Source organism: Notolepis coatsorum, assembly GCF_963971535.1.
Source record: "Notolepis coatsorum genome assembly, chromosome: 4".
Lineage (NCBI taxonomy): Eukaryota > Metazoa > Chordata > Actinopteri > Aulopiformes > Paralepididae > Notolepis > Notolepis coatsorum.
The window spans coordinates 148,732,274-148,759,877 of record NC_140168.1 but is presented as its reverse complement, the minus strand read 5'-3'; the positions used below and the strand labels follow the sequence as shown (position 1 = coordinate 148,759,877).

Sequence of the window (27,604 nt, the reverse complement as noted above, 5' to 3'; positions counted from 1 at the left end):
TGCATCCCCTTAACAATTGTGTGTATTGAGCTGTACTGTATTGTACCCATTCTGCAATCTGTTAATACAGTTTTCAATTAATGTCAGACGTCCTCTCCATAAAAAAAACGATTGAATTGCTCAGAATTTTAAATTATGTCCCCAATAGGACATAATAATATTAATATTATTCCCCAGTATGACACAATAAACACAGAATGAATGCTACCAAAGAGAATGCTATATGCAATTTGTGTATAAAGTGTGTATTAATCCTGTAACATGAGTCAAGGTCAGATCTAGCCTGGCATAGAGAACAGAATGTTGATTTTTTGATGTTCAAGTTTCTTTATTAGTTGTCATACAGAAGTACAGAATACTTTTATATAAAATGCTTCTTTCTGTTTTGCTCCAGAGATTGTGCTAGATAAAAATAGATAAGTATAAAATAGAAGTCAAGTACGTAGACAATTGTTCAATATATACATACAATGTACAATGCAGAGTAGAAAAGTAACTGAGTTACAATACAATATACTATACAGTACAATGCAGAAATGGGATGAGGTACAATTTACAGTAAGGTGTAATGAGGTATGGGTTGTAGTGCAAATTCTTTGCCAATAAATATAAAGTGTGTTTAGGTGTTCTAAAGTGGGTGCTGCAGTCAGTTGTTTGTTTAATAGTGAGTGTGTGCGTGTGGATGTGTGTGCTGTGAGTGCATTTGATGGTTGTTACATAGTGTTATTGTCATTTGTATGTGTGTAATGTGTAACTAGTACAGTGGAGGGGTGTCCAGTCCAGGGCCCAGAGAGTAGAGAGCTGTGTGAGTCGTCCCCGGACAGCTTATGTGAGACCATCCTTGTTCAAAAGTTGAGCTCTTGCAGATTATCCTGGCCCCACTTCTATCCAGAACAATATATAAAGGGACTGCACATTGTTTATTCACTGTGCTGTTTACCATGGCCTCTCATTCAATCATGATATTCATTGTTTTGGGAAATACAGGTCCTGCAGTTGCCACTCTGATAATGGTTCTTGATATAGAGCAGTCACCTCAAGAGCTCAATCTTTGAGCTTGCATGATTGATTACTATAGAACCCTCAGGCTAGGGTTAATTAGGCCTAGAATATATCTGTCGTGTGGTCCAGGGTTGAGCATCTGGGGAAACAGAAAAACAATCAATACATTTTGGAACATTGTTACTACAATAGATAACGTTATTCATCATATTAACAGATTGCAGAATGGGTACAGTACAGCTCAATACACACAATTGTTAATGGGATGCAGACCAGAGAAAGACTTTCATCTTGTTTACATCAGGGTCCCCCATTTTCAATTCATCATAACATATTACATACATGACATACAGATAGACAGTAAACAACAGCACAGGGACCATCCAATATCAAACTATTGTTAAGGGGATGCAGACCAGAGAAAGACGTTTGTCTTGTTTACATCAGGGCCCCCCATTTGTAATTCATAGTGACAACAGCATCTAAAACAATATATTTATATGTATATTTATATATTGGAAGAGTATATTTATGAGACAGTATATTTTGTACATATGTAACTGTTGTGACAACGTCTTGTGACAAACAGTACTGTATTTACAAATCTGGTATGTCATAAATAGATGTAGCAGTACAACGTCACAGGCAACAACACATACCGCTATACCATAGTGTAACACACAGCAAGAATGTGAAACAAGTTACTATTATTAGTATTGGGTTAGAGTTGTTTGATTTACACTAACGTAATGTTAGATTGCTATCTGAGAAAGTTAAAATGCTAACGTAACGTTAGTCTGTGAGCTGGCTACAATATTTTCCAATGTGTAATCGGAAGTCAAAGCGGATGCATATAAACAGCTGATGACTCATAACTTCCTATCACGTTTGAATAATGCTGTAGAGTTAAGTAAAAATGCATTTCAATAGTAATGTATATGAGTATTGAGAGCTTACCGATGCAGAGCTATCCAGTGTTGTCAACAGACGAGTCGCAAATTTACTTCCTAGTTTCCGGAGCTTGAGGAATGTCATTGGGAGAAATCAAGTCACCTGACGTTGTAACGCGTTTTGATTGGTTCCGCAGCAACGCCCCTTTTCACAAACGTAGGTAGTTTTTATCTTATCAACACATTAATTTCATAAAGATATGACCCAACAACCGTTGCCAACAAATGGAAATGTGTTATTATAGTATATTATGTAGTTCATATTACAATAACATATAGTCTGTTTAACCAGATCAATCATTTCATTAACGGAAGCCTCTAGAGACCTTCGGCCCACCGTCTAATGGGCGTAGTGGCCAATAAGAGAAACGCTAAACACAAGTTAGTTGCCTAAAATATTCACGTGTCCCGGTGTGACGCCAAGGGAAGGTACCAGCAAGCACAGGCTTGTTGTAGCTTAACATGCTAAATCAAAACGAAAGCGTCTCACTTCTCTACTAGGGCATCCGGTATTTCTAGTTTCTCTTGGTTCACTTTCAGACCTGAACGTTTTACGATGACGATTCGGGTCGTCAACAATGTCAACCGGTTCTAGAATTCCTACGTAGAACTTCAGAGAAAACATTGAAATACTTTTTGCACTCCCTTAGTTTATTTTAATGATCTGTCCACTTTGCTCTACAACATATTATGGATAACTAGTTTGACTGATGCATGTTAAGTACTGTTTTTAAAACCATGAATGAATGAATGAATGAATGAATGAATGAATGAATGAATGAATGAATGAATGAATGAATGAATGAATGAATGAATGAATGAATGAATGAATGAATGAATGAAATGAATGAATGAAATGAATGAATGAAAACTTTATTTAACAGATTGCAGAATGGGTACAATACAGTACGGCTCAATACACACAATTGTTAAGGGGATGCAGACCAGAGAAAGACGTTTGTCTTGTTTACATCAGGGTCCCCCATTTTCAATTCATAGTGACATTTATGACATACACAACATACATGACATTTATGGCATAGGGACATACATGACATACAGGTATTTAGTACTGTTACATTTGTGACATATACGATATTCAAATATACAGTACTGTTACCCATAGATCCTGACAGAATATATACATAATATGATGGGGAGGGGACTGTACATTAGGAGGGGGTGGGTGGGTGGGTGGGTGGGAGAGAAATATACATACGGTGGGGAGAGAATATATACATACGGTGGGGAGGAGACTGTACATTTGGAGGGGGTGGGTGGGTGGGAGAGAAATATACATACGGCGGGGAGAGAATATATACATGCGGTGGGGAGGAGACAGTCTATTAGGAGGGGGTGGGGGTGGGGGGGTTTGGACATTTACGGTGGCCAGTTTAGAATTGCAGCCTCCCGTAGGTGCTCTTAAGAGCGGTTTTGAATGTGGGTAGGGATTCACATTCCTTTACAGCTTTGGGTAGGGCGTTCCACATTGATGTGGCATAATTGCGAAACGTGTTTAGTCCCTTGTTTGAGCCGAATCTGGGTTTACCATGATTTGTTGGGCTTCCTCTGGTGTTGTGGTCGTGGTATTCACTGACCTTTGGGAAGTATTTTGACATGTACATTGGGTACCTTAGTCGTATAGTGTATCTTGTAGACCAGGCCCATTGCAAGTTGCTGTACTCTGTCGTCTACTCTAAGCCATCCTAGGTTGTCAAGGTGGGCAGGGGTGAGGTGGGTTCTAGGGGTAAGGTCAAGTAGAAGTCTGACCAGTTTGGTTTGTGATGTTTGTAATCTTGTTTTTAGCGCCTTTGAGGTGCTTTGGTACCATGAGGTGCAAGCATAGTCGTAGTACCCTTGAATGAGTGCTCCTGCCAGAGTCTTCAGGGTATTCTTGTTTACCAGAGAGGAGATCCGGTACAAGAATCTAGTTCGTTGGTTGACTTTTTTTATTACCTTGGATGCCATTTTGTCACAGGAAAGATTTGCCTCTAGGATGGAACCTAGGTATGTAATTTCATCTTATTGTCATCCACTGTAACTGAGAAGCCGTCGGTCTTGCTGAGTTTGTTATTTGATCCGAAGAGAATGGACTCTGTTTTACCCAGGTGTAATGATAGTTTGTTATCAGCGAGCCAGGTGTAGATTCTGCCGAGTTCAGAGCTGAGGGTTTTTTCAACCTGTAACTTGTTCTTGTCAGAGACCAGCAGGGATGAGTCGTCCGCGAACAAGAACAAGTTGCAGTCACAAGCTGACGACATGTCATTTGCATAAATTAGGAACAGTAGCGGTCCTAGTATGCTTCCTTGTGGAACACCACAGCTCACTGTGAGGGGGGGGGGGGGGGGGGGGGTAGAGTACCGTTTACCACCATCTGTTCTCTCCCCTCCAGGTAGGATTACATCCAGCTCACTGATAAACTATCAAAACCAATTGCTTTTAGCTTGTCAATCAGAAATGGAGTGATTGACAGTGTCAAAGGCCTTTTGTCGCGTCCACCTCTTGTTTGATGTGGTCGTTCAAATAGAGAAGGCATGTGTCAGTGGAGTGGGATGTTCTGAAGCCAGATTGGAATTCGTAGATTCGATTTTTTTCCGCCAGGTACTTTTCGACCTGTTCGTAGACTATTTTCTCCATGACTTTCGAGATGGAGGTAAGAATAGAAACAGGGCGGTAGTTGCCTGGGTCTAATTTGCTGCCCTTTTTGTGCAGAGGGGTCACTCTCGCAATTTTGAAGTCCTTGGGGATGTGTCCCTGTTTTATGGAGAGGTTTATTATGTGTGTGATGACTGGGGTGATGGCGGCTGCTGAGTCTCTGAGGAATTTGGAGGGGATGTTGTCATGGCCAGTGGCCTTGTTAGGTTGGAGGGCGCTCAGTTTTTTGAGTACCTCATCGGATGTTACCATTTCTAGTTTGAAGTCGTCTTTGCGGACCCCTAGGTTTTTGTAGTATGCTACTATGTGTTCTACCCCATAATGCCCTGAGTGGGAAGGTAGTTTGTTTACCAGTGTTGTGGCTATGTTTGTGAAGAAGATGTTTAAGTAATTGGCTACATCCAGTTTGTCTGTGATGAGCGTGTTGTCCGTCTTTATGTTTATGTTTGAGAATCTGGTTTTAAGTTTTTTACTGCAGCCTACAGTAGTTGATTACGTTCACGTGGTTTGTTTTTGTTTTCCTCAGTTTTGTCATTGATGACATATTTTTTGGGGGTTTTGATCATGGTGTTTACGTCATTTCTTAGTCTGTTTCTTTGAATTTTTAGTTCAACCACGTGGGCTTGGAATTCACTGCTCGTGCTTTTGGTAAGCTTTGACTGACGAAACTCAGAGCATTTTTTGTCTCTGGCTTTCATAGCGGCCAGTATTTCAGTGTGCATCCATGGCTCAGCGCGATTTTTAACCCTGGTGGTTCTTAGGGGTGCCATGTTGTTGAGTATTGTTGTGAATTTGGTTTTGAATCCAAGCCATGTTTCTTCAACCTGTCCAGGCTCTCCAGTTCTTGGTTAAAGGCCTCTCTAGAGTAGGTTTTGAGGTCCCTAGATGTGACTGTTTTGTGACAGCCGGCCTTTTGTTTTAGCTTTTTGCGGGTACAGAAAATCATATAATGATCACTTAACCCGCATGCTATCACCCCTTTATTGGAGATCATGGACTTGTCAGAGGTCAAAATGAGGTCAATGGTGGTTTGTGTTGAATCACATACCCTTGTGGGTTGGGTGATTAGCTGGCTGAAACCGTGCAGATCAGAAAACCTACTGAAGGCCTTGAAGACAGGTGCTGCTTTACGTAGCATATCCGTGTTCCAGTCCCCAATACGAATATTTTCTACCCCCTCCACCCCAGCTAAACACCCATCAAGTGTGTCATAGAAGCCACTCTGTTCTGGCGGTCTATAGATTGTGCCTACTGTACTGATTTCGCCCTTTCAAATAAGATTTCAATCCAAACTGTTTCAATTTCGTCATGGTTAAGGTCAGTACGGTTGATGAATTTGGTATCTTTGTGAATATACACACAGACGCCACTGTGATATCCTCCGGCACGACGCAAAACATAAGCAGATTTCTTGAACTGATTTTAATGAAGATGCTCCATCCAACCTCATCCAAACCGTAAAATCTGCATGAAATACAAATGCATACAAAAGATACCATTAATATTACAAGTTCATTAAAACCCATGGTCGGAACGTCACTGTAACATATACCACAATTATTATCTACAACAATCAATACCTTATTGGCTGCGTGCCAGTATATGAGAACATCGATGCGTTACGGTAGTATGTCTTCTGTCCGTTTCTTGGAAGATTGTCTTGTTACGTTGACTTGATGGATTGTTCTTTGCTTATTAGTTCGTACAGAACTTGTAAGTCGCTTTGGATAAAAGCGTCAGCTAAATGACTAAATGTAAATGTAAATGTATTAGAACGCCAGGTAAGTCCATTACCATTCAAGTTCACGGTTTCAACTCAAGAGCGAGAGGGCGGAAACATGTCACCGGATACCAGGTGTGTCAACTCTCGTGAGATGTGGTAATTGCGCAAACAAAATAGAAAAATAGTGCGCCACTAATATATATCTTATATAAAACAAATAAGAAATACAGTGAAAAGCAATTGAGTGTATTATTACTATTAATTGTAAACATAAATAACTATATTAACCAACTGTTAACCATAGCTGCAGTTACAGCCACCTCCATATTGATTCCTATCCCTCCTGACTATTGAATAGTTCTCGCTACCGGGGAACATGGGACCCGGGGAACATGGGACCCAGGGAACGTATGCTCCCAGCTAGGCTAGCTTGCAGCTGGATAGCTTTCTACTGAACGCAGAGAGAAAATTGGTATCTATTTTCTCGTCTGACTCTGGAGAAGAAGTGTGTGTGTGTGTGTGTGTGTGTGTGTGTGTGTGTGTGTGTGTGGTGTACTCCCAAAAAGATGCATGACACAACACCAGGTGGCAGTATAACCCATCTGGCTCTGCTGCGTGTGCTTTGTTTAGCTGCAGAGGAAGACAGCAGCGCAGAGAGACAATCCTGGATCCTCAGCTGCCGGTTGGTGGTAAACAGAGAAAAGCCAAGGTTTGGAGAATTGACAATCAATAAACCACACACCATGGCCTCGAAGAAGAAAGTGATAGTTACAGGTGAGTGTTATGCGATTTGACGGCAGGACTGAATCTGAATGTTATCAATATTGTCTCTGTAATGACAACACTACCCAGATGTTTTACGTGTGCTGTTTCCTATTTACCTTCTCCACTTGTCTATCTATGCTACTGCAATACTGTTGTACATGCACAATAATAACATTCTGCAGTTTGTGAATTATTGGGGGAAGGGGGGGGGGGGGTCCATTTGTTAAAGGCAATCGTTAGTAAACCAGTCCTATGATAGATATGTAATAAATACGTGAGTTATACCAGTAGCAGGAGAAACTGCTATTTATCCAAATGCCCTGAAATAACCAACTGCACAACCGGGGTACAAGGAATAACAACTTTATTTCATAAAAGTACCTATACTAAACGATTATACAGAGGACACGGGATCTATTAATTAAGAGGACCAATTGGGTACCGTAGAGCTCCTATTATACAACACCCTCTTATATGAGGCACTGCAATTACAAAACACGGTGTGTCTAATCCCACCCTTCTGGGTCTTGGGATATTTCATATGTTTTGGCTAATTTTGATTTAAATTGTATAATTCCCATTTTAAAATGTTTTACCATGGTATGTTTGGTATCTTTTTTTTCAGCACAGCCTCACATATATGACCTGACAGTTAGTTTTCATATTGTATAATACTGTATATACTGTATACTGCATAATGTACAACACAAAACACAAAATCGGATTGAGAAAATGTGTTATTTTTAGTATGAAGTTCTGAACCAATGCAAACATATCAAATCAAGGATATAAAACAGTGGAAATGCACCCTCAGGTAGCATATTTACATAAACATAAGAGAACAGATCAGAATTCAATTTACAAAGCATTATTTTCTCCATACACAGGTAATAAACACAGACGAAATTTTGATTCTCAACTGGAAATGATCACCAGCATGCTTTTTTTTTGAACAAAAAGTCAGTAAAGGTCATTTTTTTTACAAAAAAAGGTAAAAATAAAATTTTACAGTAAAAAAGTAAAAAATTACTAAATAATTAAATTGTGGGATATTCAATATACATATATACAGTACACATATGACTAGAGTGCAGTCATATAGAGTGCAGGATGCCTGAGGCGTATCAAAAAAAAAATTGCACCTGTCAAACTGTAACGCCTTTTGACAGGTGTTACCTGTGTATACGTGGCATGGGGGTCTAGCTGTGGTCCTGGGGGTCTGCACGGCATGAACCGGAGGGGCTGAGGGGCTGGATCAGGATCACTGTTGGTCTTCCAGGGCGTCTGATCTCCTGCCTGATCTCCTGCCTGATCTCCTGCCTGGGCTGGACGTCTTGGCCTGGCCTGGGTTGTCCTGAGTCAGACTGGAGCAGGCTGCTCATCATGTCTGCACATAAATGGCACACACATTGTACATATAAGACACTGCTCATACAACACACACACACACACTGTATATACACTCAATATTCCATTCTGTATATATTGCGTACAAAGTCTACCCTCCTTCCATGTCTCACAGAACTGGTTGAAGGCAGAGCTTCTGCTCCTTCCTCCTCCTCACTGTAGAAAACAATAAAAAGCACATTATTTTCAACATTCAACAAGGAATCTCTTGATGCACACTTACCATGTACACTTATCATGTACATTCACCATGTACACTTATCATGTACATTTATAATGTACACTTGTCATTTACATTCATCATGTACACTTGTAATGTACATTCATCATGTACACTTATCATGTGCATTCATCATGTACTTGTGCATTCATCATGTGCACTTATCATGTGAAAGCCTTTCTTTGCCTTTCCCAACAAGTTTGACAAAAACAAAAGCAATCAAAGTCCAAAATAAGTGTCTTTACCTTTCATTGTCGTCATGATCAGTGGACCTTTCGTCACCATCACCAACAAACGATGGATCATCAACGTCGTACTACTACTACTACAACTACTACTACTGCTACTACTACTACTACTACTACTACTACTACTACTACTACTACTACTACTGCTACTACAACTACTACTACTACTACTACTACTACTACTACTACTACTACTACTACTACTACTACTATTATTACTGCTACTACTACTATTACTGCTACTACTACAACTACTACTACTACTACTACTACTACTACTACTATTACTGCTACTACTACAACTACTACTACTGCTACTACTACTACTACTACTACTACTACTACTACTACTACTACTACTACTACTACTACTACTACTACTACTACTACTACTATTACTGCTACTACTACTACTACAACTACTACTACTGCTACTACTACTACTATTACTGCTACTACTACAACTACTACTACTGCTATACAAGTCGAACTACTAACTATAAACTACAACTACTGAAAAAACGGTGTTGTCCCACAGAAATTATCTTTTAGACAAACTTTTTGCGCACATGGAGACTTCTTCTACTGTTCCTTTCTGGCAGTAAACTTCCGCCTCCTTCGTCACTTCCTCCCAAACGTTTCCGTTTCATTCTAGCTAAAAAAATGACCAAGATATTGATAAAAATGTAACGCATGTAAAATTATATCTGGCACATTTTACGCGTGCGTAAAAGTTTATTTAGCATCGAATTGAAATGATCCTGGTTCATTCATTTATTGGTTTATCAAGACAAAATAAAAAGTAGCGTGTAGTTTCAAGGACACGTCATAATGCCACGCCGAAAAAAACCCGGAAATGGACAAAGTTTTCGATACAGAGAGGCACAAACTGATGACGTCACTTCATCACGTCGCCGTGAGCCGCGACCAGGAACCGTTAAACACCCTCTTTTGAGGCACTGCAACTGCACACCACGGTGTGTCTAATCCCACACATTAAACACCCTCGGTAAGAGGCACAGCCCTTGGAACAAAAAGGCCTAATCAACCACGGCACTTCAGACACCCTCTCGAAGAGGCATTTGCAAAACACATCAAACCATAGTAGTTAATTAAGGAACACTCTTCCGGCAATAATTACCCCCCCCCCTCTCGTCTTCCCATGTCCCTCCTCAATTGGTCATACTCAATATCCTACCGGCCTGGCTATACAATAAATAGGGCATAAATAGGGGATAGGAAGGAATAGCCTATATGCAGGTGTGGTAATATTGCCTTGGAATTTCATAATTAATATGTGTGAATAAATTGGAGAACCATAAATATAAAGCCAGATGTACCTTTCAATAGCAGAGTGGACTCAGTGGTTAAACAGTCTCAACTGTCAGTTGAGACAGCTGCATCAGATAACAGCTGCAACAGTTATTTCAACCCCCACTCAAGCAATGACTAAATTAGAGAACAAACGACACCTTCTCGAACTGACTATATGTAAATGCTGATCAGAGAAAGCTGGGTTGACCACAGGGCAGACCAGTTTAGACTTGTTGAAGCATGGACACTAACTCACAAACAAAGTAATCGATTAATCAACTGTTTAGTATCAAAAGGTCTAATATGATGTCTGGTATCAGTCTTAGAAAGCACTGACTGTACTTGGATGATATTAGACATCTATAGCCATACCAAAGGGTTAAAGCGATCATGTCACACCCCCCCTCGTGAGACAAGCCAGGTCCCTTCATCTCAGCAAAAGATCACACGGACGTGGGCCACCGATGGGCCCCTTCTGTCCCATCACGTCCCCACAACCCCAGGGGGGGGGGCTGCCAGCGCCCACAAGGACACCCCCCACAAGCAGACGCTGGATTGGACCAGCCATATGTATTATTGGCTAGAAATGATAGGATATAAGGCCCTACATAGGATTATTCAGGAGCTCTCGGACCCAACCAGGGGTCTGGGGGCTCCCCCACCGCTTCGAAACCACCCAGAAACAACTGTGAGCTGATTGCATCTTACGTGAGTAAAATCATGGGAAACACCAAATGGTTGTTTATAGATTAGAGTAATGTTGTACAGATCCCTGATCTGTAAACCAGATTTACTCATGTATAATGTGTACAGTAAACCATGTATGTTCAAATTATGTTAACCAAGTGACTGTTTGATGTGCAGTATTTAGGTTTGGGATGCAAACCTGATTGTGATATTTCTGTACAGCAGACAGCTGTTAAGGTTATCTGATCATCTTTTGTATGTAGAAGTCAACCTTCTATTCACCTTGGACTCCTGGCTCTGATCAAATAAATCAGCTGAGTTGAACTACAATTCTGGTTTGTCTGGCGTACACGTTTTATTCTTCATCTGCATTAAGCCAGATGAGGAGACCAACCATTCTATCAAGTATGAATCTTTCCTCCTCCGTCCAGATAATCAATCTCATTGTATTGTACTACAATAACCACAAATTATTGTAGGAAGTCTGTGGGAATTTACTACACAGGTTAAATTAAGAGGCACGATATAATACAGAGAGCATAACTATAGGATACACTAATAACACCATATACAATACAATATACCAATTTACACAGTAGGCCTATACAGTTATAAAAATAGATCATCATACAAAATCCTATACTAAGTGCAAATGTGGGTAACAGTGGACTTAACTCGCCGCACGGCGCGACCCCCCCGAGGGTCGGTGCTTGGACCCCGTCCAACTCTCCGGGTTAATGCTCCCGTCCCTATCTGTCTCCAGGAGGGTAAGCCTCCTCTCCTCACGCTCCTCACGCTAAGAGCCCTGCTAGCATATGCTATTACTCTCTCGAGTCCTCCCTCCTCTTGAGACAACACTGCCCCAATCCCCACGTCACTTGCATCCGTATCCAGGATAAATGGTTTGCTGGGGTCGGGATAAGCCAAAACAGGGGTGGTAATCAGACTACACTTGAGCTGCTCAAAGGCTCCCTGACAGTCCTCACTCCAGCGAAAGTGCCTCCCCTTTTCCGTCAACTGATGCAGAGGCCGGGCAATGTCAGCAAACCCTTTCACAAAGCGCCTATAATATGAGGCTAGTCCCAGAAAACTCTTAACCTCAGTCTGGCTGGTAGGAACAGGCCACTCTCTGACTGCCTCCACTTTAGCAGAATCTGGCATCACTCCCTCACTAGAGATTACATGTCCGAGGTACTGGACTCTCGTTGAAAACAAGTCACACTTTGATGATTTAACCTTAAGGTTGGCCTGCTGAAGTTTCTCCAGCACACCACCCAGGCGTGTTAGATGTTCATGGAAAGAGCGCCCAAATACAATTATATCATCCAAATACACTAAGCAGGTAGTCTCTGCAGATCAGCCAGAATTAGGTCCATCAACCTCTGAAAAGTGCTGGGTGCATTGCAAAGCCCAAAACTCAGCACATTGAACTCAAATAGCCCCTGACGGTCAAGTCAAGTCAAGTCAAGTCAAGAGTTTTAATTGTCACGGCATACAGGTATACAATGAAATGCGGGTGGTCTTGCCCGCAACGATGTGCAATACAGTGGTACAACATATAATATAGGGATGCCCCGATCACGTTTTTTGCCACCGATACCGATCACCGATCGTCGTGAGCCATATCGGTCGATACCGATCCGATACCGATCGTTTTTGATTAAAAAGAAATTAAAAATTATTTTATATAAAGTTTTATTTTTTTTAATAAAATATATATATTATATAATTAGACTTGTACTTGTATTATCTGCGAGACATCGCCACCACGCAACAAGTCAAAATGCTCGCTATCTGCAAACAGCTCCACTGTCTGTGTGTACTCTAGTAGCCCTAGCTCCAAAAAGGATTCTCCGGCGCTGCAGCGGGACCCCATTGGTAACGTTATGCTTTGGTCATTTCACATTCAGCAAGCCCTCAGCTCGAATACGCTAATTCAGGTCGAATGCACTATCTAGACTCAGCAGAGGAGGTCCGCCTCCTCTGTGTTTACAAACTCTACACGGGTACGGGCGGGGCTAGGGAGGAGGAGCAGTTTGCAGGTCCTGTGCGTCTGAGACAAGCGAGTGAGATATCCACTTGATCAGTTTCCGCGATCGGCGAATATGACTAATTATCGGAATTCCCCGATCGCATATTTATACTGATTATCGGCCGATAACGATCGGTGGCCGATCGATCGGGGCATCCCTAATATAATAGAATCAAAAATGAAAAAACAACATTGTGCAGTAAACAGGTAACAGGTAACATGGAGTGACATCTCGGTATCTGTACATAGTTATTTACAGAGCGTATGGGACATGCTAGTTAGCTTTGGTAGTGCAATACACTGTTCCTGTTATTCTAATTTAAAGTGTCCTTTCGTTTGGCCATAAGTGTGCGTGTGTGCGACATGAGTGTGTGCCCGCTCATGTTAAAGTGTTAAGTGGCTGCTCGTGTGTGAGCGTGCGTGTCGTGTGTGTGTTCATGTGTGCTTGTGGTAAATGCAGTTTTATGGCGGTCTTTCGGGTCTACTTCCACCTGCCAATAGCCACTCGCTAAATCCAGGGTGGAAAACCAACAAGCATGACAAAGGCTATCCAGGGCATCATCAATCCTAGGGAGGGGGTATGCATCTTTTCTAGTAACCTCATTGAGTTTCCTATAATCAACACAGAACCGGAGCCCACCCCCTTTCTTTTTTACCAGTACAATGGGAGACGCCCATGGACTACAAGATGGACGAACTATCCCACTATCAAGCATTTGCTTCAAGTGGCTCGTCACCTCTTGCTGTAAATGGAGGGGGACCCTTCTGGGGTGCATCTTTATTGGCTTTGCATCCCCCGTATCAATCTCATGCGGGGTCAGATGAGTCCTGCCTAAGTCAGTCTCCCCCTGACTAAACACAGTGAGGTTCTTATGCAGTAACTCCCTGACTGCCTTTAACTCATCAGGGGCAAGACCCCTCTCCCCCACGCCAAACTGACTCATGAGTGTATCAACTGTCCAAGGCTGCAAGGTTTTCCCCCCTCCCTCTCGTCATGCAGCTCCGCCCCCCCTTCCTCTATTTCAATATCAGTGAATAGGGTGCCTACTTTCATGCCACGCTTTAGCATAATATCCTCATTAGTGACATTAATAACCCTCATCGGTAATATGCCCTGCTGGACTCTACATACTACCCGAGCTACCAAAACATCACACTGTTTGGAAATGGAAGTGGAGGGTTCCAGCATTGCTGCTGCATAATCTCCCCATCTGCTCTGGACCTGACCCAAAATAATAATTTCACTGCGTGGGGGCACCAGGGTGTCAGACAGTACTACGACAGCCTGAGGCTCTAATGATGGGTTAGGGTCAACCAGGGGAAATTTCCTGCCCATTATCTGACATTGTTTCTTTCCCAAATCAACCATCGCACCATATGTTGAAAGAAAATCAAATCCAAGCAAAATCTCATCAGAGGGAATGTCAGCAACCAAAAATGTTGCTACCAGCGCGAGTGACTCCAGGGGGAATGGGAGCACTAACAGAGTATGGAAGGGGAGCAGACACAGTAGGTGTAGGTTTAGGAACAGATTGGCTTGGATTGGCTATAGTCTGAACAGTGATTTTCAGAGACTTAACTTCCTGCCGCAGGCCCTCTACGACCCCAAGCAGCGTATCCATTTGTTTGTCACGCCCAGATTGCTCAGTGACTCCACGCACCTGTGCATCAGAGGCCAATTTCCTACCCTCCAACTCCATAATCAGCTCCAATTCTGCAGCAAGATTAATGGCAGCCTCTAAGGTTGTAGGTTTGGCACTGCGAAGACTAACTCGCAATTCCCCATTCCCAACATTGGAAATAAAATGGTCCTTAGCCAACAAATCTTGGGTGTGGGCGTCCGCGGAGGGGTACGCTTTAACAACCAGCCTCCGAAGCGCAATACCAAATTCTCGGATATTCTCCTTATGTAGCCTCTTACGAGAAGAGAAGGTAGCCCTGCTCCAATCATCACTATCACATGGTTCTAAGCATCTACCCATTGCTTCTTTCAGTAAGACATAATTAGCTTTAGCTGCCGCAGATAACCCACCATATACCTCGCGGGCTCGACCTGACAAGAGAAGACTCATAAATTTTAGTCTCAATGATTCGCTCCAATTATTAACACCAGCGGCCATTTCAAACTGTTCAGCCCAATCAGACCATTCCCGGCCGGCACCAGTGAAAGTCTCAGGCATAAAAATGGGTCGGGACATAGCCAGATTACTACTAGGGGAAGGAGACGCGTCTGATCGACTTGTGCTGGCCTCAGCCGGCGGTTGGTTATCTCCAGGCATATTTATTCTATATCCCACCGCTGTCACCAATGTAATAAATACGTGAGTTATACCAGTAGCAGGGAAACTGCTATTTATCCAAATGCCCTGAAATAACCAACTGCACAACCGGGGTACAAGGAATAACAACTTTATTTCATAAAAGTACCTATACTAAACGATTATACAGAGGACACAGGATCTATTAATTAAGAGGACCAATTGGGTACCGTAGAGCTCATATTATACAACACCCTCTTATATGAGGCACTGCAATTACAAAACACGGTGTGTCTAATCCCACCTATTAAACACCCTCTTTTGAGGCACTGCAACTGCACACCACAGTGTGTCTAATCCCACGCATTAAACACCCTCGGTAAGAGGCACAGCAATTGCACACACCACGGTGTGTTTTAATCCCACGCATTAAACACCCTCGGTAAGAGGCACAGCCCTTGGAACAAAAAGGCCTAATCAACCACAGCACTTCAGACACCCTCTCGAAGAGGCATTTGCAAAACACATCAAACCATAGTAGTTAATTAAGGAACACTCTTCCGGCAATAATTACCCCCCCCTCTTGTCTTCCCATGTCCCTCCTCAATTGGTCATACTCAATATCCTACCGGCCTGGCTATACAATAAATAGGGCATAAATAGGGGATAGGAAGGAATAGCCTATATGCAGGTTAAATTAAGAGGCACGATATAATACAGAGAGCATAACTATAGGATACTAGGGGTGGGACGATACATCGATCCAGATCGATACATCGATGTAATTATCAACGATCGAATCGGATCGATGCGATGTAATAAGATCGATTCATATCGATACTCTTATTTTGAAAATCCTGTGGCGAGTCTCATAACTGATTGTGTTAAATGGGCATATGATATCATCTCATATCGATCGCAGGCACCTGAATCTAATCGTATCGTATTGTATCGTGAGAGACTTTGTGATATCGGCAAATATCGTATCGTTGTCCAAAGAATCGATATCGTATCGTATCATGATGAAACTGGTGATTCCCACCCCTATAGGATACACTAATAACACCATATACAATACAATATACCAATTTACACAGTAGGCCTATACAGTTATAAAAATAGATCATCATACAAAATCCTATACTAAGTGCAAATGTGGGTAACAGTGGACTTAACTCGCCGCACGGCGCGACCCCCCCCGAGGGTCGGTGCTTGGACCCCGTCCAACTCTCCGGGCGAATGCTCCGGCGAACGGTGGTCCTCCAGGTTGTAGTTGATTTGTAACCTGGCAATCGTACCCGGTGTCCGCGAGGACGTTCCGAGTATAATGTCTTTAGGAGCGAGGTAACTCAGTACCCTCCATGTCCCATCCCTATCTGTCTCCAGGAGGGTAAGCCTCCTCTCCTCACGCTACCCGAACCTGTGGACGGCTGGCTAAATTGTCTTCATCGCCGGTGGACAACTCTCCACGATCGACCCCACCCCCCGGGCCCTAACAGAGTCTGGTTACCGCTTGCGTGCTCCAACCACATTATCTGAGTCCCACTGGCTTATCAATAGTCTCAGCGTCTCATCCCCGCACACAATCGGTAACACCTGATAGGTGGAGAGAGGACGCGACCCTGGTCAGACGCCTCTGGTTTTAGCTCCGCAACGATGTACACACTTTTAGCTATTATGTTTGTTTTTTCTACTTTTTTATTTAAAGCAACACTGGCGGGTACGTCATACGACCGTCAGACACTTATGGACCTGAACCCCGGGCTCAAAGAGGAGTTTGGAGACACTTTTGACCTAGAATGGCCAGCAGAAATCAGACGGGAGAATGGCGGCAAGGAAAAGAACAAAGGCTACGGCAGGAGGAGACACAGAGGGAGACGTGGAGGTATCAGATTGAGACTAAAAAGAGCTGCTTACCGCCCAGCAATTCCATCCATCTTTCTGGCGAATGCCCGTTCGTTGGAGGGTAGGATGGATGACCTAAGGGCGAGGGTCCGGTTCCAACGGGAGATGAGAGACATCAACATGTGTCTCACGGAGACATGGCTCACGTCGGCGACTCCGGACAAAAGCGTATCTCCCTCGGATGCCTTCACAGTATTACGTGCAGATCGTACCGCTGCCTCAGGAAAGAGCATCGGCGGCGGAGTCTGCTTCCTCACGAACAATTCCTGGGTTAATCCCGAGGGGGTGCATGTTCTCTCAAACTCGTGTTCCCCGGACATGGAACATCTTTCTATTCTGTGCCGTCCGTTTCACCTCCCGAGGGAGCTCACCGCGGTCGTCATGACCGCCGTATATATTCCCCCACACGCGAATACGGGCAAAGCGCTGGGAGAACTACACGATCATCTCAACAGACACCAGATCAAACATCCAGACGCAGCGATGGTAGTGGCCGGCGATTTCAACCAGGCCAACCTGAAGAAAGTGATGCCGTCCTTTTTTCAGCACATCGCTTGCTCCACCAGAGGGAAAAACACACTCGACCACTGTTATTCCCCGTTCAGAGCCGGCTACAAGGCAGTAGCCGCTCCGCCATTAACGGGGTCCACAAGCTCGAGCGACCACGACTCCATCTTGCTATTTCCGGCATATCAACAGAGATCACGTGACGCCGTCGTGTCACGTGAGACAAAGAAGTGGACCGACGAATCAGAGGCCACGCTCCAGGACGTGTTTACAGAAACGGATTGGGATATGTTCAAAGGAAGCGCCAGTGACGTCAGCGAGCTCGCAGACACAGTGGTGAGCTACATTACAACAATAGCCGATGGTATTGTCCCCAGAAAAACGGTGCGGATCTTCCCAAACCAGAAACCGTGGGTGGATAGCACTATTAGAGCAGCTCTGAACTCTCGTACCACCGCCTACAACCTGGGTAGAGAGTCAGGAAACATGGAGGAGTATAAGGCTTCAGTCTATACTCTACGCAAGGCTGTCAAACTTGCTAAGAGGACATATGCTGATAAACTGGAGACACAAATGGCACAAAACGACACAAGAAGATTATGGCAGGGACTGAAGACAATAACTGACTATAAAGTCAGCGCCCCCTGACTTTAGCTTCCGGTTTAGCTTTAGCTTCCGGTTTAGCTTTAGAATGGAGTAGGTCGCATGTGACACAGCTGCTCACCGTTATTATTTTTTTCGTTTTAAAAACATATTTATAAACCATTAATGCGTTTAAAACTTGACGCATATATCAACTGAGACTATCAACTAACTATATTGACCAAAAGAATCGAGATGAAACCAAAGAAAGGCACAACGAGTCCAAAAACAGTCGTAGAGGTCCCGCCGCAGGAATCAGGATTCGTACGGCTGGCAGCAGAAAATATAGACTCGACAGTGGCCGCTTCAAGTTCAACCCCATCAAACACCTCCGCAGACACCGAACATATCATCCGGAAAATGGAGGAAATGGGGAAGACAATAACTAGCATAATAACTCAAAAAGTAGATGATATTAAAGAATCTATTGAAGGCAAAATTGATGCGCTGAGAGCGGACGCCGACGCACAGATTAAACGCACCGAGGCTCTGGAAAAAGTAATGGAAGCCCACGAAAACAATTTCGTTCGCATCTACAATGAAATAGAGGTTAACAACGTTAACCTAACTGCTGAGATGAAGGGAAACTACAAAGAAATCAAGACGGAGCTCAGCGAAATAACGTTGGAGCTTAAGCGAATCAATGAAGAACAGAAAGCCAAAATATTCGAGATGGAATATCAAAAACGCAAGCTGAATATTCGTATTGTCGGTCTGGACGAATCAGTGAAATGTGCAAACCCTGAAGAGTTTGCCACAGAATTACAGAAAATCTTGGGAACAGAGATCCTTCCTAATGTACCAGAGGTGGAACAGTGCTACAGATTGGGGACCCGCTCCATTGGCAATAACGCTAAGCCCAGAGTGATATTGGTTATACTGCGCCAAGTCAGAATAAAAGAAATGATTATTCGTGAAACTCGCAGGAAGAAAGGCAATCTGAAATACATGGAGGTACCAATACACTGCTTTGAAGATTATTGTCGTGATGTAGTGGAACTGCGTGCCAAGTTCAAGACGGTGATGTCTCAACTATACCTGGAGAAATACAGACCCCTACTAATATACCCTGCAATACTTCGCATTGTCGATAAACAAGGAGCAAGGGTTCTCCTCAACTCGCCTGAAGAAGCAGCCAAATTCTTGTCTGCACAACACGCAGAATAGTGTATAAATGGCCTTTTAATCTCAGTTATGCAAGGTCACCATATAGTACAATCTTTAATAACCGAGGATTTGGGACAGAGAGACCTACGTGCTCAGAGTTTTTGAATGCTTTCCCCGACGTGTTTATATTATTGCGGACATATTGGATTCAAGATTGGAACACTCCAGAACATACTGGAACATTCAAACAATGTAAAAATGACATATTGGAATAATCTAGAACATCGAAGCATTCTTTGATATATGGAACATTCTGGAATATCAGCAATACGTGGTCATTCACTCTACCAGTAGCCCCTCGGGGGAATAATCAACAGCTATCTAGATGCAGAACCACAGAGCCATCATAGCCGGCCGGCAGAAAGATCACTCTACACAACGATCATCGCCCACCCCGGTCAGGGGAAATGCTGCCTATACGTATTTAAAAACTGTTTTTTATTAATGGGAAATAATTCCACTACTTCTCCAATTTATACTTTAGATGTTTAAGCATAGCAATGCTCTTTTAAGATCTAAGTTAATGTTCTCTTCCTTTTACTTGTTTTTTTTCTTTTTCATCCGCTCTCTCTGATTTATTGAGGCTCTCTCTTCAGTTCAATACCTTCATATTATTCATGGGTTACTATAAGTTACACAAGTTCATATAAAATGTAAGTGATTAGGGCATGACAATTGAAGCTTATTTTTGGTCTTTATTTTTAGTTTTATCTCATTTAAATTTTTATTTATTTATTTTTTACGGGAAAGTGGCCAAGCCACAGTCGACATTCTACTTATGGTAGAATTTAGAGTGTTAGATCCTATGGTATACATAGGAATGTTAAGGATAATTGGATCATTCTGGGATATGCGGTGGTGCAAGGGAGGGAGTCATACGCAAAGGTTGTGTTCATGGAACACAATCCTGTACGACTCTCGGTGGGAGGGAAGGGTAGGGGATTTTTATTTGTATATATGTATGTTTTTAAGCTCGGCTCTCAACGGGACCTCACTAGTGGGATGTATATCTATTATTGCCTCGCACTCTAGAAGCATTACCAAAAATTACAATGCAACATGGCTAGTTTGAATATAATGATATGGAACACCGGGGGAATAAATAACCAACTCAAACGCAAAAGCGTGCTCACACTGATGAAAAAAGAACATGTGGACATTGCTCTGCTAAGCGAAACGCACATTCTAGGGAAAGACATAGATAAATTAGCGGACAACATATACCATAATATCAGTCACTCCTCTATTGGTACGAGAACTCGGGGTGTAGCAATAGTCGTTAAACGTAAGTTGAATATTGTACTAAAGGGAGTATGGTCTGATGTAGAAGGTCGGATAACTATAGCTAAGATTGAACATAAGAACAGGAAAATAGCGTTGATAGCGGTATACGCCCCAAATTTGTACGAAGAGGATTTCTTCACTACACTAACCAATGCAATGTTAGACATTCCCGATTACTCATTTATAATAGGAGCGGATTTTAATGCCATCTGGAACCCAAGGATGGACAAATCTTACCTCGCCTTTTCCAGCGAACAAAAGAATTCATCGAAGGCATTAAAGGATTGGTCGAAGATTACAGGTAGAGCTGCCGCGGTATTGATATTTTCCTTACCGCACGAATTTGCGAAATATTTCCTACCGCCGCGGTAATTACCGCACAGTGCGCACAAAAAAAAAAAAAAAAGTTTGAATGCATTTTTTTTTTTTTTAGTAGTCTACTCTTATAGCCTGCCTCTAGTCTAATGGCGCTTTTCCACTGCATAGTACCTACTCGACTCGACCCGCTTTAGGCACCTGGTACTTCGTTCCTTTTCCACTGCAGCCAGGTACTACTACTCCGTTTGTCTCCGTGTGGGGAATGGGGATGCAGGCGGGGCCGCCGCCGCTCGCTTGTGTACACTGAAAGCTCCGTGGGCATAGATGTCCGAGGGCTTGCAGCAAGCCAGAGTTTAACACAGTTTCAATCAATCAATCAATAACAACATTAACCAGACTCTCGTTGCGTCTATTCTGCCAACGCTAACGTTACCTCTCATTGTGTATTCTACCAAGCAAACCCGGGTTTAACGTTACCTCTCTATATCGGCTGACTGTAGTATTAGGCTAATAACAACAAACTTAACACATCAGCGATCTTGTTGTGACACTAAACTCTCCGCTCGGTGGTAAATTGGGTTGATGTCGGTTTTGTTACATCAATAAATAAGGCAGAATACCATTCTTTTTTGTTTATTGCACTTGGTTCTGTCGCAAACAAATCCTGAATGAAATGCATCCTTAGCGAGGCAGTAAAGATGGCGGCGTTCTGTTTTCGTTCAGAGGCTACAAAGTGTGATGCGTCGAGTAGGGGGTATCTGCAGAGCCGCAGAGCCAGGCTGGACCAATAGGGTCGCTTGGAACCGAGTAGGGTATATCTGCAGAGCCGCAAGCCGCAAGCCAACTTTATTATTATGATAAAAAACAGCGGTGACGCGGTATTCAGCCTAACTCTGCGGTGAGCGTGATGCAACAGCGATACCGCGGTAATGCGGTTATCGCGGCAGCTCTAATTACAGGTGTAATTGACTTATGGCGGTTACTTAATCCCACGACCCGAAAGTACTCTTGTCGATCTGCGAGACATAATACACTATCCAGAATAGATTATGTCTTTGCATCACAGAGACTATTTGATAATTATGAAGTGGAAATGATACCCAACGCACTATCAGATCACTGTTATTTACTCCTTAAAGGTACATTTGGTATACTATCCTCCCGAGCCCCAAGATGGCGATTTAACTCGTTGCTGCTTAATAACAAGGAATTCATTACACAACTCAAAGAAGCTCTTATAGTATTCCAACGGGAGAATGCAAACTCGGTGCAAGACCCCAGAATAATATGGATGTCGGTAAAGGGAATGATCAAAGACTTCACGGATAGCTTTTCCTCCAAAATGCGCAAGAATCAATGCACAAAACTGGCTGAGCTGGAAACGCTTTACTCAACGTTATTTAATTCTCTGAAATACAACAACTCTACTCGACTAGAAAATCAAGTTAACGTACTAAAAATAGAGATCAATGCCATATACAGACAACAATCAGAAATACAAATACGCAGCACAAGACAACAGCAGTACTCCCATGGTTCCAAACCCAGCCACCTATTAGCCATGCGATTAAGAATTAATGCAACATTTGCAGATATAACTACCATTAGAGCACAACAAGTACTTGTAACAGATCCTGTAAAAATAAACGATACATTCAAAGTATTCTACTCTGACTTATATAAATCAGAAATGACCTTCGATCAAAACAAAATGGACACATTTCTTAATCAAATTATTCTCCCTAAACTTTCAGAGGATGACGCTAAACAGTTAGAAACACCGATCACACTAGAGGAACTCAAGAAGGCCATAACCGCAATGAAAAGTGGTAAGGCTCCTGGAAGAGACGGTTTCCCATCAGAAATGTACCTTTCTTGTTGGGACATAATTGGCCCCTTATTACTAAATATGATCTTATACTCAGTCAAGGAGGGGAACTTCCATAAGAATGACAATATTGCACTCATAACAGTCCTCCTTAAAAAAGACAAAGACCCCAACGAGTGCGGTAGTTATAGAGGTAGTTAAGCCTCCTCGGAACAGATATCAAACTGTACTTTAAGGTATTAGCCATCAGATTACAAAAGCATATGACGTCTTTAGTTCACCCGGACCAAACTGGCTTCATAGGAGGCCGCCTGATCACTGAGAACATAAGACGAATACTGCACGTACTTGATGCCGACAAGGAGGACACCATACCCAAGGCGATGCTGTCCCTGGATGCTATGAAGGCCTTTGACAGGCTGGAATGGTCGTATCTGTGGGCAGTGCTAGAAAGGATGGGGTTAGGAAAAGGATTCATCGATATGATTAAAGTATTATACAAAGACCCATCGGCCATGATTACAACAGGCACAATCATCTCCCAAATATTTCCGGTATCACGCTCTGCCAGACAGGGTTGTCCTCTTAGTCCCGGACTGTTCAATCTATCATTAGAGCCTTTAGCACAATATATAAGACAATCCCAATCCATAGAACCAATCGTAATCAAGGGCACACAACAAAAAATTTGTTTATATGCGGACGATGTAATATTGTTCATGCAAAACCCCAACACCACATTGCCTCATCTGCTCAAGTTGATTGAGGACTTTGGTGATTTATCGGGATTTAAGATAAATTGGCCGAAGTCGGCTTTCCTTCCACTTAACACCCCTGCAAAAAAAGACACAACCCTCCCAGGACAGATACCGATGGTAAAACATTTCAGATGCTTGGGAGTGGAAATATTCCCTACCATAAGACAAACGGTGAAGCACAACTACACAAAATCCAAAACAAAATCAAAGACGACCTTGATAGATGGGCAAACTTAAAAACACAGTAAGCACGGATATCAATAGTTAAGATGGATGTACTACCTAAAATCAACTTCTTCAGTTCAATGCTACCGTTACCCCCTCCAGAGGGTTACTGGAAAAGATTACACTCCTCCACATACAAATTTATTTGGAATAACAAACCACCACGTATAAAAAGATCCACCGCACAGAGAAATAAAGCAGATGGTGGCATGGCATTTCCAGATTTTTTCCTATATTTTAAGGCGTACACATTAAGTCCATTGACAACATGGTTTGACTCCCAAGCATTAGCATCCTGGAGAAAAATAGAAGAAAACATAGTAGCCCCACATAGACTGAAGGACATAGCATACACTAAACTACCAATCAAGCACTGTGAACGTAAATTTGGCCCCATAATTACTCATGCGATCCGGATATGGCGTGAATCAAAAAAAAAAAATCCTAACCCACAAAAATGGCACAATCATACTCCCTTATTCAATAACAATGCACTCTTAATTGGAAAACGACCTATAAGATTCCCTATATGGGAAGAGCAAGGCATACACTCATTAGGGGATGTTTTTAACAAACAGGGTTTTTGTAGTGATAAAGAATTACGCAAAAAAAAATTTCTCACCAAGTCCACATGGCTTTTTCACAAACAGTTAGAGCTTTGTTTGAAATCTCACGGTGTTCCATTAGACAGACCAATTGAACACCACAGATACCACAAATTATTCTACGCAAGAGAGACATTGAGAGGTTTTGTTTCAGAATTTTATCATCAATTACTAACGTCCTCGTATGAAACCCTCCAACTTGACTCTGTCTGGAGGAGGGATATACCAGACCTGGAAAATGACTTTGATTGGCAAGGAGCCTGGGCAAATGTCCGACTTACATCAAGGAACCCGGATCATCAACAAATCAATCTTAACTATATTCACAGAACATACTTGACTCCTATAAGACTGTGCCGAATGGGGCTTAAACAAGATTCCAAATGCACCCAATGTGCAAATGGGGACGAAGGGACATTTATGCACATGTATTGGGACTGCTCACCAGTTAAGGCATTCTGGAAAGATGTGACCCAACAAATATCAAAACTCGTATCTTGGAATATACCTGTACACCCCTCGGTATTACTATTGAATGATGTTTTTGAGTTTGCAGTGAATCCACAGCTAAAGAGATTGGTTTTATCGGGTATCACAGTAGCCAAAAAGCTGATCGCATCACGCTGGTTTCAACCGGAAAAAATTTGCCGTAAAGTTTGGTTTCTTACATATCTCGATGTAATTTACCATGAAATATCTACAGCAAGAATTCTGGGTCTCAATGAATCCAAAATGTCAATGTGGTTAGAAGTGGTGGAGAGAATAAAAGCTAGCTTATAATGGTAGTGTCTGGTTAGGTGCGAGGGATAGTGGAGGTACTTCTCAAGGTGGGGTCCGGGAGGGGGGGGTTCGAGCTGAGCATATCAGCGTTTCCGTTAGCCGGTAATTACCGGTATTTGACCGGCAAAATCTGTTGAAGTCCGACATATTTAATCTCTCCGGTCATAGTGTCCGGTGAAAATAGTTCCCTCTGGGCACAGTTTGATTATTTGAATTGTATTTGGATGGGCTGGAGTTGGGTGGCCTATGCGATGAACGAAACAATCATTGCGTTTGTTGTCGTTGCTTCGCTCAGCGAGAGCTTGCTGCTGGATTTGCGGAAGGCATGCAGCTGCAGACCCACAGAACCCACCAGCTTTGCTGGCACAGTGCGGTCCCCAGACCTGGAAAGCTGCTCTGCGGGTCTGCAGCTGGATGCTTCTTGCAATCTAACTGCGGCCGGCTCGCGCTGATAACAGCTTTCATTGTTGGACCGGCTGCTTGGTGGAGCAACGATGAAACGAATGTAATGAATCGTTCGTCGCATGGGCTATTTAATTTTGGCCTGTTTTGGTACGGTTCGGGTGGTCAAGTTGTGCTTGGAGGGAGTTGTTTTCACCGGACATTATGACCAGCACCAAGTCGTTGGGAGGTGGAGATATACATCACGCAAACCCACGATAATGTTGCCGTCTCTCTCTGCAAAATTTCTCAGTTCTTCGCTTGATATAATTAATACAAATGTCCAATATAATGGAATTCGTTAGCTCATAAAAATGTGATTATAACAGACTGCTGTTTAGTGTCGGACCGACTGCCCACATACGCGGTCTATTTTATTTCAAGTCAGCAGCAGCACGGAGTATCGAGGGACTTATTTTATTTGGAATATATTAATGACTGTATACGCAAAAGTAGCCTATAGTTTTAAGTAATAATATTATAAATCTACATGCCTTGAGGATGACATTCTTTATTCAATTGTTTTAAAGCTCAATAAACTATGACCGGAATTAATCTCATTTGTCCGGTAGATTGAAATCTTGCAGGTCACGGAGACCGGCAAAAATTTTTTCTAACGGAAACCCTGGAGCATATGTGTGTAGGGTTTTTTAGATAACAGGTATTAGGGGTATATCTTATATAAGACAACTAACTAAAATGTGATCTCATTGGATGTGCCCTGACAATTAATGCTTGTATATCTTATCGTGTGTTGTCATGTTTGTTTATGTTTGTTTAAAAAATAATAAAAAAATAAAATACAAAAAAAAGTCAGCGCCCCCTCAATGGGGAGTGACGACGCCTCCCTCGCGGACAAGCTCAACATCTTCTACGCTCGGTTTGGTGTAGACAGTGGCGCTGCTGGCTCTCCGGCTAGTGACGTCACTGGCGCGCCGGCTGTTGTGGAGGGGGGGGGGCAACCGCGGGGGGGCGGGGACGCTCTCTCGTTGTCGGAACACAGTGAGAAGAGCATTTATGCAGGTGAACACCAGGAAGGCTGCTGGCCCAGATGGCATAACAGGACGCATACTCAAGTCCTGTGCCAACCAGCTGGCCCCAGTGTTCACCGCCATATTTAATCAATCCCTGGCGGAGTCAGTGGTCCCTGCCTGCTTCAAGATGTCTACCATCATCCCTGTACCGAAGAAACCCTCCCCAACATGTCCAAATGACTACAGACCGGTGGCACTCACCTCTGTGGTCATGAAATGTTTTGAGAGGCTGGTCAAGGACCACATTTGTGCCTCCCTCCCCAGTGATATGGACCCTATGCAATTTGCATACAGGACAAACAGGTCCACCGACGACGCGGTCTCCCAGGTACTGCACAGCACCCTCTCGCACCTTGACCGTCAGAAGGGGGGCTATGTGAGACTGTTGTTCATTGACTACAGCTCAGCGTTCAACACCATAGTCCCCACCAGACTGGTGGACAAGCTGATCGAGCTAGGTCTGAGCTCCGCCCTGAGCGCCTGGGTACTGGACTTTCTGAGCGAAAGACCCCAGGCGGTCAGGGTGGGGGGTCAGACCTCCAACACCATCACCCTGAGCATCGGGTCCCCCCAGGGCTGTGTTCTGAGCCCCCTGCTGTACTCACTCTACACACACGACTGTGTGGCCAAGTTCAGCTCCAACTCCATAGTGAAGTTCGCAGACGACACGGTGGTGGTGGGGCTGATCTCGGACAACGACGAGAAGGCCTACCGGGAGGAGGTTGAGGTACTGGAACGCTGGTGCCAGGACAACAGCCTGCTCCTGAACATTGGTAAAACCAAGGAGCTGATCGTGGATTATAGGAGAGGACAGCAGGAGACGCACACACCACTGATGATTAACGGGGC

General features: G+C 43.2%; 1 protein-coding gene across 1 annotated transcript in view; it reads left to right on the top strand.

Annotated features, from left to right (window-relative positions):
* Positions 1 to 7,033: 7,033 nt before the first annotated feature.
* The window catches only part of LOC311227038 (pyroglutamyl-peptidase 1-like), a gene marked incomplete at its 3' end in the record, with an annotated part of 46,832 nt that continues 26,261 nt past the window's right edge, over positions 7,034 to 27,604 (top strand). Inside the window, exon 1 of the mRNA XM_084312550.1 lies at positions 7,034 to 7,104. Within this exon, the coding sequence (XP_084168676.1) occupies positions 7,074 to 7,104 (31 nt within the window). The 5' untranslated portion in view covers positions 7,034 to 7,073. The remainder of the gene's footprint in view (positions 7,105 to 27,604) is intronic.